At 44.0% G+C, this 16,682-nt stretch overlaps 1 protein-coding gene across 1 annotated transcript in view; it reads left to right on the top strand.

The window, feature by feature from the left end:
* Window positions 1–1,123: 1,123 nt before the first annotated feature.
* The window catches only part of hhip (hedgehog interacting protein), a 34,843-nt gene continuing 19,284 nt past the window's right edge, over window positions 1,124–16,682 (top strand). The window contains exons 1-4 of the mRNA XM_035531878.1: window positions 1,124–1,761; window positions 5,562–5,754; window positions 11,378–11,522; window positions 13,276–13,477. Coding sequence (XP_035387771.1) covers window positions 1,492–1,761; window positions 5,562–5,754; window positions 11,378–11,522; window positions 13,276–13,477 — 810 coding nt within the window. The 5' untranslated portion in view covers window positions 1,124–1,491. The remainder of the gene's footprint in view (window positions 1,762–5,561; window positions 5,755–11,377; window positions 11,523–13,275; window positions 13,478–16,682) is intronic.

Genomic DNA, 16,682 nt, shown 5'->3' with positions numbered 1-16,682 from the left:
TGTACCAGTTTTTGCTAGGTGTGCTTTTACATCTAATAAAGTAATTTCTGCCTGAAATAACAGCACTTGTATGTTGAGAATATAACTGTGTCCACAAGATACTACACCAGGAAACATAGCGCACAGAGCCTTTCCCAACACTGGCCAATGGTCCAATCACTGAGCATTCCTGTTGTTCCTGATCTCAGATGATAAGCAGGCAAAAAGTTCTGATCAGGGTTGGACCCCCAAGGAAGAACAGGTGTGGTAATGGAGCTAAACTGAGGTCTGCTCTCTCTCTCTCTCTCTCTCTCTCTCTCTCTCTCTCTCTCTCTCTCTCTCTCTCTCTCTCTCTCTCTCTCTCTCTCTCTCTCTCTCTCTCTCTCTCTCTCTCTCTCTCTCTCTCTCTCTCTCCCTTATTGCCAAGGACATTCCCCTATAGTCTGGCAATCTGTAGATCTTTCTGAACACAAGAAGAAAAGAGGACTTGTCCTGCGTTTGGCTCTGGCTTATCAGAAGTCTTCTGAAGAACAGAAATGTGAGGCATCTTACCATCCGCACTAGTGTAATATAGTAGCATGTTCTAATGCACCATGCCTGTTCTGCTGTGCTCTCCTGAATAGCCCTATAAGAGTTTGTTATAATAACCAAAACATTAAAGGGGAGATTCCATTATCTCATTGCCATAGGCAGGATAAACAGGCCTGGTTCCAGCAGCTACATGTTTCAGAGAGTTTGCATTAAGAAAAAATGACTGTTACAAAATACAGTCAAATACTCTGAAATGACAATGACCAAATGCCAGTGTTTTTAAAAATCCAAAACAGTTATTTTTTTCAGGGCTTTAAGTACCATGTAATTAAAAACATATTTTCAATAAAACGTGGAATATTTGTAAAGTTATTTATAAACGTAAAGATTCGTATAATTTTTAATAAGGAGGCACTAGGGGTGAAAGCATGTTTGACGCGTAACCCTGTTCCTGCGCGCTGCCCCAACAGGTAGGCTTGTCTGTCTTCTCTTATGAACGCGACTTTTGCGCGTTCACGTCACCACGTCATCTTGCTCGCTTCTCGCGCGCTGGTTAAAAAGAAGGTGAAAAGAGTCAGAGAAACATGTGCGCGTGCTGAAGGCATTGCAGGAGACAACTTAGTGCTGCTTTTTTCATCAAACGCACCAACCACTGAGCACTACCGGGATTTAACTCGCGCAAGAAAACTGCTGAGATTGCTTTATATTGCTGTGGTCGACTTTGAATTTCTTTTCTGATTTCATATCATTATGCAAGAAAATGTTTTTTCCTGTGTTATGCCATTATAATTAGCACTTTATTGCCTTACACTTTACTGATATTTAATTCAAAGTACTTGCATAGTTTAGCTCGTGTTTGCTTAACAGGAATAAATCTGTAGTATTACTTCGATAGTAATTTAGTATCCCAATAAACTTTTTGTAGTCGAAGGGACTTCACATCAGTGCAGTTTTGTAAAAGTCGCACTGATCCTTTCTAATATGAGGCATTTGAAATTTGTACTCGTGTTGGCAATCGCTGTCAACCTTTGGGAGTGTGGTGATGCAAAATTTGGCGAAAAAGGCGAAATAAATCCAAGGAGGAGGAGATGTTACGATGGAAGTCTGCCGAAACGTCTGAAGAAAAAAGAGCGAAAACTGTCACTGGACGCGAGCAGCAGCGGGGAGGTTTGTCACAGGCTGTATCCGCGCGTGACCTGCTGTCCGACCAGGAGAGCTCCGTACCAGCTCCTTCAGCGGAGGGATGCCAGGGTATGTTCTGGCGGCAAGTAACAGATCTGAAAGTCAACTACTCCACATGGTGGCCAAGCTCCCGCTGTAGTTTCCACTGTGGTTCAGATGCATGAGCTGGATTAAAGGGTTTGCCTTGTGTTATACCAGTGTTGTGCATTCCGATAAAATAACGCTTGTCATTGCTCAGTCGGAAATGGAGCAAAGCTTCGCGATGTAAGCATGTGCAGATCTCGATTCTAACCCTTGAAAATCTTTACAGTGTTTCCATAGTTATGGGTGCTTGTTCGCGCTCGTTCACGCTGGGTTACCGATCGAGAGCATGACATACGACAGTGTCTCCGCAGGTTAATGCTGTTGGCGGGCTGGCGTTGTGTTGCAATGTGTAATGTGTGCTGTTGTCATGCGAGTATCCACGCTTGCTTGTATGTGTTCAGCGTGCGTATGTCCAACGTGTGCAAATGATGGCTGCGTTTTGTAAAGCAGAACTTTTTCGTGGTAACCTGTCATTCGCTGGCTCGTATGAATTGACGTTGTTATTATTTGAACAAATGGTGCATATACCATGCGCGATATTTCGTGGACCTAGTTTTGGAGTAATGGGACTGTTCACATTTCTTTTCGGGACGTGTAGTCCCTTGGCTCAAGAGTTAGATTTAACAATAGAACAAATAAATACAACTTCTGTGCTTCGATAGCGAATACCCGGCAAATAGCTTCCTCTTTTCTCATGTAAACAACATCGGCAAATCAACATATGTGGCTGGGTGGCATTGCACTTTGGTGCGTGACCAAAAAAGCCATATTGCATCATTTAATTTGCTCAAGTCATGCAAATAAGAGCGAGTCTGAATAGAACAAAAAGGAGTCGACATCTCCTCCTCCTCCGCTACACTGCCCACACACGGAGTCTTTTAGCGTATGGTAAAGGAATAACAACAACACCATTGTATTTGTTAGTTTCGCTAATGGGTGACGACGGAGAACATCGTTCTCCCAGCTCCTTGCCTCTGTCCAAGTGTTAATGCGCTTGAGAGAGTGTTTGTCCTACTCCCCCACCCCCTCGCAAACCTACACCTATTCTCAAAGGGCCAAAAGTGGTTTTCTTAAGATGTTAAATACCCGCCTGGGCTGAGCTGGCTCCTGGGTGGGTGGGTGAGTGTAAGTAGTTTTCAGGTTAATGTTGGATTCCATCAGAAGGCTATGATCTGTGATTGCATATCTTCCTAATGGTGTAGTCACAAATGTGTAGTTGTACACACTCATGCTTATCTATGCCTACTCAGACACACTGTGACTCCCTCCTGGTTGTCCTGTGACCCTATAAAACTGCAGTAGCCCCTATTGTTCAGGGCAGAATGACACGCAAATGTTTTCAAGAGTGCTTTTGTGCGTTTATATGTTTGTTCTAGTAATCTCACTCATGAAGGAAACTGTGTGAATCTTAAGTAGTGCTGCAACACCACACCCTGCTGATCAGACCTGGTGAGTCCTAATTTTTTAAAAAATCTTAATGATAGCAATGAGAAAAGAGGAGTGAGCTTCAGGTAGCTTCGGAAACAGGTGGTGTGGTAAGTGGTGACTGACTCAGCCTGCAGCCAACAGTGTAAGCACTGAAACACAATCCTTTCTTGTATTAATTCAGAGCTTTTACTTTTACTTCTAGTTTAAAGGACCATTTATAACATCTCAATTAACACAGACCTCAGTGTATGAACTGGCCTTAATATCTGTTGAGTAATGGAGCCCATTTGTACATGCGACAAATTCATGCTGTTTTTTGGAGCAATTTGTCAAGCGTTACATATGATTTAAAAAGCTTGAGATCTGCATTATGATATGAGCTCCACTGATGGTTTTCTTGATTTTTTAGGAGTTGTTCTCCAGTTTTTAGAGCAGTGACAGTTTTGAGGATTTTTTTCCCCTTAACAAACAGAACAGGTCTTGTTAGTGGTACGGGTGATGGCATGGACTGGATCTTGTCCCAGGAACATATGGGCACAGGGCATGCCTGAGCGCACACATGCTCTTCTCCATGGACCATGTGCCAGTGTGGGGCTCACTAATGGGCAGTTTAGAGGCAGAGGGCGGGCACTCTCAGAGCTGCGAAGACGACCGAGAGTGCTAGTCCCAGACGGGATGAAAGCTCGAGATGCTTTTCAGGAACAACACGGTTCTCCGCACGGTCCACCGTCAGCAGTGTGAACATGCTGGGGAATCAAAACGCTTTCCGTTACCTTCCAATGGTGTGCGGGCATGGTGGTATTTCTTCAGTTCATCCCTTTGAGTTTTCGAGCAGTCTGCGACTGGTGATTTGGAGAATATATTGCAGTGTCACATGACCTAATACTAGTGCAGCCATAAGCATCTCCTGTTTACATCATTCTCCCAGATTAACAGGATTATGAAGTCCAAACCCCAAATTTCTCCAGGCTGTTGGTTCCTGTAGCAGCAGCTGGGGCAGACTACAGGGTCTGCAGACTCTTTGGCACTAATTGCCCCAGACAGAAGACTAATTTGTTGATATCAGCGGTGGAATGATGTGTCTGTCTGTTTACACACAGACCTCACACAGAGCAGGCGAGTTGTGCCAGGCGGCTGAGCCGGTGAGCGCATACTGTGGGGAGGCCCATTACACCGTTGTTTTATTACAGCTAATTTGTTACATAAATAATCCTGCTAATTTTGTCAGCCCTGGTTTGTTTGTGTAGATTTGTTTGGTGGCTAGAGTACCGTTTTGAATATCGTTTATATTATGCTCGTTTAGAACATGCTCATTTAGATAATTCTCATTTAGAATATGCTCGTTTAGAATATGTTAGTTTAGAACATGCTCATTTAGATAATTCATTTAGAACATGCTCGTTTAGAATATGTTAGTTTAGAACATGCTCATTTAGATAATTCATTTAGAACATGCTCGTTTAGAATATGTTAGTTTAGAACATGCTCATTTAGATAATTCATTTAGAACATGCTCGTTTAGAATATGTTAGTTTAGAACATGCTCATTTAGATAATTCTCATTTAGAACATGCTCGTTTAGAACATTAGTTCAGATCACTCTCATTTAGATCGTGCTCATTTAGATCACTCGTTTAGATCACGCTCGTTTTATTTCACTCCACTTCATTCACTTTTTTTTGCCACAGAATGCAATCAGCATGTAATATGCGGTTCTCAATAAACAATTTCTAAGCCTTACAGACACATCTCAAAAGAGAATCAGCTTTATCAGTTTAGAAGTGCATAAAGGTCAAATGTCCCATGAATTAGTATGCACATTTATGAATTAGTATACACATTTATAAATGAATATACACATTTATGAATTAGTATACACATTTATAGAATTCTGATTTGAATAGAACGGAGTAATCAGAGCAATTTTAACATAATTAAAATGAGCAATAAAAATGGAGCAGTAACCCTAATTACTGTGAGAATATTACTGAGAATATCACTGTGAGAATATTATCGCGAGAATATCACCATGAGAATATAATTGTGAGAATATCACCATGAGAATATCACTGAGAATATTACTCTTAGAATTTCACTATGAGAATATCACTGTGAGAATATTATCGCGAGAATATCACTGTGAGAATATTACTGTTAGAATTTCACCATGAGAATATAATTGTGAGAATATCACCATGAGAACATCACCATGAGAATATCATTGTGAGAATATCACTGAGAATATCACTGAGAATATTATTGTGAGAATATCATTGTGAAAATATCACAGTGAGAATATCATTGAGAATGTCATTGTGAGAATAGTTGCTGTTTTGCTTTCTGTCTGACCTCCACAGACCTTTTCCACCAATAACACAGAGTGCTCTCGCTTGCTGGAGGAGATCAAGTGTGCCCACTGCTCACCCCATGCACAAGTGCTCTTACACTCGCTGGAGCACGAGTCTACGCCACTCCACCACACGGGCTTGCCTCGGCTCTGCAACAGCTACTGCAGAGAGTTCTACTACACCTGCAGACGGCACGTACCAGGTAGCATCTGTAATGTTTTAATCTCTTTAGCTCTTGTGTGGGTTGCAAGCATGCATGAAATTGCAGTCAGTGACTGGGCTGGAGTCGTTTCTTCCTGATGAGGGCTGTGTGTGGGCACAGAAACAAGAAACCAAATGTTTATCTTATATGACTAACAATATATGAGCAAGATGCCAACACCAAATTAGTTTCTTCATAATGAACAAATAAGGCTCAGATGAACAAGTTCAGCTCTCTTCATTGTGAGGAAGTAGTAGATCATTATCATGTGTTTACTTAATCTAAGGCCAAGGAACAGTGCCACATTCAAATGTTTGCATAAAATTGTAGTAACGGTCAGAATATGAGGATTACAATTCCAAAGATGCTACAGAGAAAAGCTATGTGATGGTATTGCCTTATCCTTGATGTTTATGGGTCATGACTCACACTGGGACTTACACCTCTATGCCAAGGGCTGAACACAGACACCTACAGAAACACCCACAGCCTTGGGCTGGACACAAACACCCACAGCCTTGGGCTGGACACAAACACCCACAGAAACACCCACAGAAACACCCACAGCCTTGGGCTGGACACAAACACCCACAGAAACACCCACAGCCTTGGGCTGAACACAAACACCCACAGTCTGGGGCTGAATACAAACACCCACAGTCTGGGGCTGAACACAAACACCCACAGAAACACCCACAGCCTTGGGCTGAACACAAACACCCACAGTCTGGGGCTGAATACAAACACCCACAGTCTGGGGCTGAACACAAACACCTACACAAACACCCACCCACAGTCTGGGGCTGGACACAGACACCCAAACAAACACCCACAGGCTGGGGCTGTGAATAAGTTTCTTCCCCTTGCTTCTTTGGCAAACACTGCGGGTTACGTCAGTGCAGCTAACCATGATGTGTTTGGAGTGTGTGCACATGTGTGTGTTTGTGAGTGTGTGAGTGAGAGAGAGAATGGTCTAGATGTGACTGACCCTGACACCTTGCCTGACCAGAAGAACACACACACTGCCACACACACAACCATTCCCATATAGCCACACACATACAAACCCCCACCCAGCCACACATACACAATCCCCACAGAGCCAAACACACACATACACAACAATCCCCACAGAGCCAAATATGCAAACACCGCCACCCAGCCACACACACACAACCATCCCCACAGAGCCAAACAAACACCCCCCCCCACACACACACACAGCCACTCTATGATGCATCGGAAAATACCAGCTGTTTTGGAGTAAAAAACGTCATCGATTTGTTTTCCTTGGTGGTGCATTAAAAAAATACAAACACAGACTTACTGAACAGGCTTGAAAAAAGAAAAAGAAAAAAGAAATCTATGGGGGAAAAGTTAAAGGCTTAGGGTTAGGGTTAAGGTGAAGGTTAGATAGGGTTAGGTAGGGTTAGGGTTAGTTAGGGTTAGGTAGGGTTAAGGTTAGGGTTAAGGTTAGCTAGGGTTAGGTAGGGTTAGGGTTAAGGTGAAGGTTAGTTAGGGTTAGGTAGGATTATGGTTAGGGCTAAGGTTAGTTAGGGTTAGGGTTAAGGTTAGGGTTAGTTAGGGTTAGGGCTAAGGTTAGTTAGGGTTAAGGTGAAGGTTAGTTAGGGTTAGGTAGGATTATGGTTAGGGCTAAGGTTAGTTAGGGTTAAGGTTAGTTAGGGTTAGGGTTAAGGTTAGTTAAGGTTAGATAGCGTTAGGGTTAAGGTTAGTTAGGGTTAGGGTTATGGTTATGGTTATGGTTAAGGTTAGGGTTACGGTTAGGGTTAAGGTGAGGGTTAGGGTTAAGGTTAGGGTTAAGGTTAGTTATGGTTAGGTAGGGTTAGGGCTATGGTTAGTTAAGGTTAGTTAAGGTTAGGGTTATGGTTAAGGTTATGATTAAGGTTATGGTTAAGGTTAGTTATGGTTAGGGTTAGGGTTAGTTAAGGTTAGTTAGGGTTAGGGTTAGTTATGGTTAGAGTTATGGTTAAAATTAGTTAGGATTAGTTAGGGTCAAGGTTAGTTAGGGTTAGATAGGGTTAGGGTAAAGGTTAGGGTTAGGGTTATGGTTTAGGTTAGTTAGGGTTAAGTAGGGTTAGTTGGGGTTTGGGTTAGTTAGGGTTAAGTAAGGTTAGTAAGGGTTAGGCAAGGTTAGAGTTAGTTAGGGTTACGATGTGAGTCACAAGGGTGATCTCTGGCATCCTCAGTATTATTCACTTAGTGTATGTTTTCACCATAGCATGAATGAGATGAATGAGAGACTTCCTCTGTTTGTCTGGGTGTGGCACTGCATAAGGGTGCAACTGTCATGCCTGGCACATTCCATCCCAGTGGATGGCATACACAAGCCCGGCTGCCAGGGCAAGACTTCTTCCTATCTGTGTAGGCATAACAGATTATAAGAGATTAGATGGCACAGATAGGCAAACAGGCAACAGTCACCAGAACATATGGGCCACATACACACACACGCACACGCACACACACACATTAAACACCTAAAACATAGTCTTCAGTATGTCTCAATTTCCCTCTTAAACTGACTACTGCCTGAAAAAAAAAAAAAAGAAAGGAAAAGAAAAAGATTTATTTGGTCTATATAAAATCACAGTGGAGAAAGAGTGACAGATCTACAGACAGGGGGAGAGAGAGAAGGTGAGAGAAAGCGAGGGGGGCGTGGGTATGTACCTAAGAGCACTGAAGGCAGGAGGAGTCTGGTCTGGCCCCACCCCCTCCCTCTCCCCCTCCAGAATCAACATATGTGGTGACGAATGACACATTTATTTTTCTACAAAGGTTGTGTGTATGTAAAACTGCTGAAGTGCATCACAATGTCAAGTACTTTGGGTGGCCACCCAGGTTGCTTTGGAAGATAACCAGATGGAAGTATAACCCTACTGCTGGGGGATCTCTCTCTCTCTCTCTCTCTCTCTCTCTCTCTCTCTCTCTCTCTCTCTCTCTCTCTCTCTCTCTCTCTCTCTCTCTCTCTCTCTCTCTCTCTCTCTCTCTCTCTCTCTCTCTCTCTCTCTCTCTCTCTCTCTCTCTCTCTCTCAGGGCAGTACAATAAAACTCGACTGTACTATAACGAGGCAGACAGTGTGTGGCCACACAGTAATTTCACCATATGTTTAAGGAAGTTGTTAACCATAAATTGCCCAAATTGTAGAGTTTTCTTGTATACATATAATTTATTTTTCTGGGTATATTTCTAATCTGAAACTAAATTCTAATGTAAATGTTTTGTGAAAGAATAAGCAAAAATACAACTCTTTTCAGTACTATACCATTCAGTTAAGAGAACATCATAGATAGTCAGAATCAGCTGTTTAGTTTTGTGATTTACTGCTTCAGCACATTAAATTCCTTCTCAGCTTGATCAATATTCATTATAGATAAAAACATTATACATGCTTGATTTACTTTTAAACAGCTCATGAACAGTTTGATTAAAAGATTTATATGCACATTTCAAAATAATGTGTGTCGCAGTCTCACGCTGAAACATGTTTAGTGCTTCCTATTGCATGAGAGGCTTGTCCGGTGTGCACGGCACGTAGCTCAATGGCCTAGAACAGGCTGCCTGCTGACAGACCCACAGTTGTGTCTTAAACCCAAACAGTGTTTCCGGGATAGCTCGTCATCCTTCAGTACAAGAGCCTCTGCAGCGCACTCCGGGATAAGTGCCATTAGGAACCGTCTCACTGTGACTCGTAGTAACTCCCAGAACTGTCTCACTGTGACTCGCGGTAACTCCAAGACCTGTCTCACTGTGACTCGCAGTAACTCTGAGACCTGTCTCAATGCTCAGGCCAGCAAGCCCAAGATAACCACTTTTAAGGGTGTCTTCCCTTAAAGTAAGCAAATAAATCTAATTGGCGAAACACAATTAGAACTGGGTGTGTGTTCACCACTTGTGTGTTGACCTGAATGTTGAGGAATGTTCTGGAGTACGTTTGGCACGCTCATGATGAAATGCCACATATTAAGTGGCTAACAAGCTCACACACAGGATGCACATGTATGAAGGAAATTTGAATATCTCACTGCGGTTCACACTCGGCAGGACTTGGTGAGCTCAGCTCAGTTTCCTGTCAGAGACTGAAGTGTGAATGGCAGTACGCTTGCATACCTTTATGAAGCAGTGTGTTAAAGATGATGGCTCTCTGGGTTCCTCAGATGGAATTTAGCTCAAATACAGAGTCTGGATTCGAGCGAGTTGTGGGGGGAGGGGGGTTGGCCAAGTTCAGAGGCGATTACATCATCCCTCAAGGCCCATGTGGTGTTTGTGTCAGGCTGAGCGCATGTGTGTGTCTGTCTGTCTGTCTGTCTGTCTGTGTCAGGCTGACCACGCATGTATGTGTGTGAGTGTGTGTGTGTCAGCCTGAGCATGTGTGTGGGTGTGGGTGTGTGTGTTTCAGGCTAAGTGCAGGTGTGTGTATGTGTATGTCAGGCTGTGCACATGTGTGTGTATGAGTGTGTCAGGCTGAGCACGGGTGTGTGTGTGTGTGTGTGAGTGTGTCAGGCTGAGCACAGGTGTGTGTGTGTGTGTGTGTGTGTGTGTCAGGCTGAGCATGGGTGTGTGTGTGTCAGGTTGATCATGGGTGTGTGTGTGTCAGGTTGATCATGGGTGTGTGTGTGTCAGGTTGATCATGGGTGTGTGTGTGTGTGTGTGTGTGTGTGTGTGTGTGTCAGGCTGAGCACGGGTGTGTGTGTGTGTGTGTCAGGTTGATCATGGGTGTGTGTGTGTGTGTGTGTGTGTGTGTGTGTGTGTGTGTGTGTGTGTGTGTGTGTGTTTGTCAGGCTGAGCGCAGGTGTCTGTGTGTGTTTTTCAGGCTGAGTATGGTGTCTGTGGGTGTGTGTGAGAGAGAGAGAGAGAGAGAGAGAGAATGTGTGTGTGTGAGAGTCTTTTTATTTCTATGTTTATGAGTGTGTCGTATATATCTTTATAGTAAATGTGTCCATAGGGAGGTTACAGTGTGCCAAGTCAGGCTCAATGGAACTGTGTACAGTGTTCTGGCTCCATGACTCAGTCCAGAGATGGGGGAGGGTGCAGGCAGGGTGGTGACCCGATCCACACGGGGGTAAAGCCCTGCAGCCTGGGTTTAACCATCTCAATCACTCTGGGGTGACGTGGAAGAATACCCTGACACCCGCATCACTCATATGATAATGAGAACCTTAGGGCTGACTAACGCCCATATGTGCATATGTGTGTGTGTGTGTGTGTGTGTGTGTGTGTGTGTCTGTCCGTCTGTGTCAGGCTGAGCATGCATGTATGTGTGTGAGTGTGTGTGTCAGCCTGAGCACGTGAGTGCAGGTGTGTGTATGTGTATGTCAGGCTGTGCACGTGTGTGTGTATATGTGTGTCAGGTTGAGCACAGGTGTGTGTGTGTGTGTGTGTGTGTGTCAGGCTGAGCATGGGTGTGTGTGTGTCAGGCTGAGCATGGGTGTGTGTGTGTGTGTCAGGCTGTGCACGTGTGTGTATGTGTGTGTCAGGCTGAGCGCAGGTGTCAGGTGTGTGTGTTTTTCAGGCTGAGTATGGTGTGTGTGTGTGTGTGTGTGTGTGTGTGTGTGTGTGTCTGTGTGTCAGGCTGAGCACGGTGTCTGTGTGTGTATTTAACAGAGCTGTTCCAGGCTGACGTGGATGAGTTCTGCCAGTACTATGGGCGGAGTGACGGCGGCATGTGTTTTCCCGACTTTCACCCTCAACTGCCACATGGGCACCATTCCAACTATCTGGAAGACGAGAGAATAGACGCCATCAACAGGTACGTGTGTGGGCATCTTATAGACAAAAATATCTTTACATGAACTTTATATTAACAAAAATTGACACTTTCATAACTTATTGTTACCTACTTAATTATTATTGTTTCATTACTTAATATTACTTATTATTATTCTTGTTTCATAAGTTAATATAACTTCATTATTATCAATTACTACAGGTTCATAACTTAATGAAATATCTGATGAACAAAGTGGCGGGAAAACTGAATGAAGTTATCAACTAGTTGAAAAAAGTCACAATTCAAACGTCACACACTGATAATTCATCACGGGAATTCTTGCTGCCTCTGTTTGTTTGGGCCACTGGACGGGAGCAGAGGTTACTGGAGACATGTATGAATGTCCCAAACATGCCAGAGTGTTCTGCATGTGCTCAGGGACACTGCGACTGCACCACCCACTATGGCTGAGCTGTTCATGTTTGTGCCGCTTCAGTCCGGCCAGCTTTTCAGGACACAGAGAAAGTGTTCATTCAGCTTTTCAGGACACAGAGAAAGTGTTCATTCAGTTTTACAGGGCACAGAGAAAGTGTTCATTCAGCTTTTCAGGACACAGAGAAAGTGTTCATTCAGCTTTTCAGGACACAGAGAAAGTGTTCATTCAGCTTTTCAGGACACAGAGAAAGTGTTCATTCAGCTTTTCAGAAAGCTGACTAGAGGGCTGTAAACCTTTGTGAAAGACATGAGGACTTCTACAGACCAGTGTGTGTTTAACAAAACTCGACCTGCAGGTAGTGCGCAGGTGTCTCTATGCATGTATGTGTGTGTGTGTGTGTGTGTGTGTGTGTGTGTGTGTGTGTGTTTAAGCAAGAGACCACATATGTCCCCAAAGTTTCTGTAAGTCAGCCTGCATTAAACCACATACAGGTGCCTGGTAGTCAGTGCTTTTCCAAAACACGCAGACATCTCAGTGCTAAATCATGTTTACTAAGTTTAAACATGTTTATTTCTCTAGCTGTCAAACTCAATAGCAGCTGTTTCATGGATGTTTAAACATTTAAATATTAGATTTGAGTGATTTTATAATTAGTGAAATATTTGCCTCACCACTGTTTCAGTGGTGGGGATTGCTTTCAGAGTCTTGTACTGTACCTGTGGACATGTATTGTACCTGTGGGCATACAGATCACACGCCCTACAGCACACCTGTGGACATACAGATCACACGTCCTACAGCACACCTGTGGACATACAGATCACACGTCCTACAGCACACCTGTGGACATACAGATCACACGTCCTACAGCACACCTGTGGACATACAGATCACACGTCCTACAGCACACCTGTGGGCATACAGATCACACGCCCTACAGCACACCTGTGGGCATACAGATCACACGCCCTACAGCACACCTGTGGACATACAGATCACACGTCCTACAGCACACCTGTGGACATACAGATCACACGTCCTACAGCACACCTGTGGGCATACAGATCACACGTCCTACAGCACACCTGTGGACATACAGATCACACGTCCTACAGCACACACGTCCTACAGCACACCTGTGGACATACAGATCACACGTCCTACAGCACACCTGTGGGCATACAGAGCACACGCCCTACAGCACACCTGTGGACATACAGAGCACACGTCCTACAGCACACCTGTGGACATACAGATCACATGTCCTACAGCACACCTGTGGGCATACAGATCACATGTCCTACAGCACACCTGTGGACATCTCACCTGTTGTCCTGCCCACTCTTACCCCTACAGGAAGCACAAACACAACTGCTACTGCGTCCAGGAGGTCCTGACTGGGCTGCAGCGGCCCACTGCCGTGGTTCACTGTGGTGATGGCTCCCAGCGCCTGTTCATCCTGGAGAAGGAGGGCTTTGTGCGTATCCTCATGCACAACATGGAACTCCTTAAGGAGCCCTTCCTGGACATCCACAAACTGGTGCAGGCTGGGATCAAGGTGAGACCCACGACATACACCCAGCCCAAGCAAATGCTGGTGTGTGTGGATGACAGAATCATCTAGATGGTCCCTCTTATAGGTTACATACATGTTTCTGTGACATGCTAAAAATTATTAATTACAGTGTGAAGTTTAATTCATTGGACAGTGACAGAGTTTTAGGTGTTTTGGCTCTGTGCTACAGCATATAGGTTCTGAAGTAAAACAATCTCCATGGAGTAAAAATGCAGATAGCTTGAGTGCATTTTCAATTCTGTACTGAGTGAACCATATACAGGGAATCATAGCCTTAATGGTTTAATATTAAGTGTCAGTTTAATGGCCTCCCAGATGGGGTGAAGTTTCTGGAAGGCAGATGTGAGTTCCAGTCCTAGTTGTTTCAGGCGTCTCTGGCAATCTCCACCCAGTGCTTTAAACTCCTAAAAAATGCTAAGTGGCCATAAATAAAAAAATTTAAAAAAAACTTTAGATGTTAGATGCAAAAAAGTATTTTAAAAATAAACATAATTAAGTAAGTAAATTAAAAGTCTTTTAAAAAATAAACATAATAAATACATTGTTACTAACTTCCTAACCTCTAGAAATGTGTACTAGAGTGTGTGCATAGTGTGTGAGGACTGTACTGGCAGTGTCAGGCAGCGGGGTACACATACACACACCGCACCTCTCACACACACACACACACACACACCACACACACACCACACACACACACACACCACATCACTCTGCAGTTTCTCTCCACACAGGAACCTTCAGGCATGTCTGTACTTTTGAAGGGGAATTAGCACCTATCTGACATCCATGCAGGCTGGCCTCCCACCATCAGGACAGTTGGCCTTCCAGAGTCGACATGTGCCACCAAACATATACTGTTCTTCAATTTGTTTTGGCACCTGTACAGATGAGCTATCCTGTGTTCACAGAAATGAACCTTAAGAAACACAATCACAAAGCAGAACTTTCCTCTCAATGCGTGGCATGGCGCTGCTGTCCACTGCCAGTGAGGGAAACTTTATATGTCTAGCTGCTAGGGTCTGGGGAGTGAGTCTGAAACGTAACTGCACTTCTAGGATATCCTGTAAATGTCCAGCTGTTGGACTACTCTGTGCATGTCTGTCAGTGGCAGCCATGCCATGTGCCAATACAGATGGTTATCTGCCCCTTTCATAAACACAGCCTTGTGTATATGAAAGATTTTGAGTGGGGGGGGGGGTGTCCAGAGATGGAGGAAGAGGTTTGCATTATGACAGGAAGTTTACATGTGTAGCATCCTTTTTTTCTCAGGGAGAAAGACATGGTTCGACAGGAAGAACATAATTGGCTGTGGATAAAACAATCATTATGACAATTAGTGCAGTGCACAGTGCCCGATCCCTGGCAGTCCCAGGAGGCCTGTTGTGAAGTTTGAGAGCAGCAGTGAGCCGAACCTTTTTGGTCCCTTTGTGTGCACCGTGGGCCCCCGGGCTCCTCCGGGGCTCGGCATGGGGAGGCAGAGAGGGTTTTATCACAACTCTGATTCTAATGTTCTATGTCTCCTTGGACCTTAATCCCCACACTGCCAATTACACCAAACCGCTCAGAAACAAGAGGCTGTTTGATTAACCCCAACTCAGACACACAAACACGCACAAACACATACAAACACACAAACATATACAAACACACACAAACATAAACAAAAACAAAAACACACAAACACATACACAAACACATACAAACATATACAAACACACAAAAATATAGACAAACACAAACACACACACATACAAAAACACAAAAACGCATACAAACACCCAAACATGCACCAACACAAAAACACATACAAACACACTTTCCATGCCATCAGTCATCTTTAAGATTCAAGTCTTTTTCTTATTTCTCTGTAACCTTTATAATATTGTTTTCATAATCATAAAGGAGACAAACTAATTTAACAGCTGATCCAGTTGGCTGGTCAGGAATGTTTGTAGTCCTACAATTAGCCATTTAGGGGAATTTCTTTTTTTTTGCTTGTGAATCTTTGCGTGTATGGATCAAATGTCCATTCATTGGTGTAGCATTGCAGACAGGAGAATGACCTTGTGCAGTTTAACACAGTACCCCATCACATCTGTGCAGTTTAACATAGCACGCCATCACAGCTGTGCAGTTTAACATAGCACGCCATCACAGCTGTGCAGTTTAACATAGCACGCCATCACAGCTGTGCAGTTTAACACAGCACGCCATCACATCTGTGCAGTTTAACACAGCACGCCATCACATCTGGGCAGTTTAACACAGCACGCCATCACATCTGTGCAGTTTAGCACAGCACGCCATCACATCTGTGCAGTTTAACACAGCATGCCATCACATCTATGCAGTTTAACACAGCACGCCATCACATCTGTGAAGTTTAACACAGCACGCCATCACATCTGTGCGGTTTAACACAGCACGCCATCACAGCTGTGCGGTTTAACACAGCACGCCATCACAGCTGTGCGGTTTAACACAGCATGCCATCACATCTATGCGGTTTAACACAGAACGACATCACATCTGTGCAGTTTAACACAGCACGACATCACATCTGTGCAGTTTAACACAGCATGCCATCACATCTATGTAGTTTAACACAGCACGCCATCACATCTGTGCAGTTTAACCCAACACACCATCACAGCTGTGCGGTTTAACAAAGCACGCCGTCACAGCTGTGCGGTTTTTGCAGATGCTAACAGGGCCTGGATGGAGAACAAAACTGCTGTTAACTACCAGTACTTCACCAATTTACAGGTTTTGGATTTGCATCAAGTCAGCCTCTTGCAGATGCTAAAAAAAGCCAGTCCTCCCTGTGACAAAAAAAAAAGTGAGGCATGTGTTGATCTTTTAAAGTATTTGTGCAAGGGAGATGGTGATTAAGTGGTAAAGCCCTGATTGGCTGCACACTGATGCACATGAGGCGCATGCTGGTGTCTGCGTGGCCCAGGCACAGGAACGCGGCCATGAGGACATCTGTATGCAAAATGAGCACGTCAGCAGGAACAGGCAGCTGCAGTAAAGTATTTAAAAAATAAAGTATTTAAATAATAAAGTATTTCTTGCTGAAACAAATAGTTTCAGGCATGCTGTGCTCACTGTTACACACAGCTGTTGAGCTTCTTCAGACCGATGAGAAGGAGACCTCTCAGCCCTGTCTGAGATAAGAGCCGCA

Source organism: Electrophorus electricus, chromosome 11 (genome assembly GCF_013358815.1).
Source record: "Electrophorus electricus isolate fEleEle1 chromosome 11, fEleEle1.pri, whole genome shotgun sequence".
NCBI classification, from domain to species: Eukaryota; Metazoa; Chordata; class Actinopteri; order Gymnotiformes; family Gymnotidae; genus Electrophorus; species Electrophorus electricus.
The sequence above is the reverse complement of the archived record's forward strand: the minus strand, read 5'-3'. Positions and strand labels throughout refer to the sequence as shown.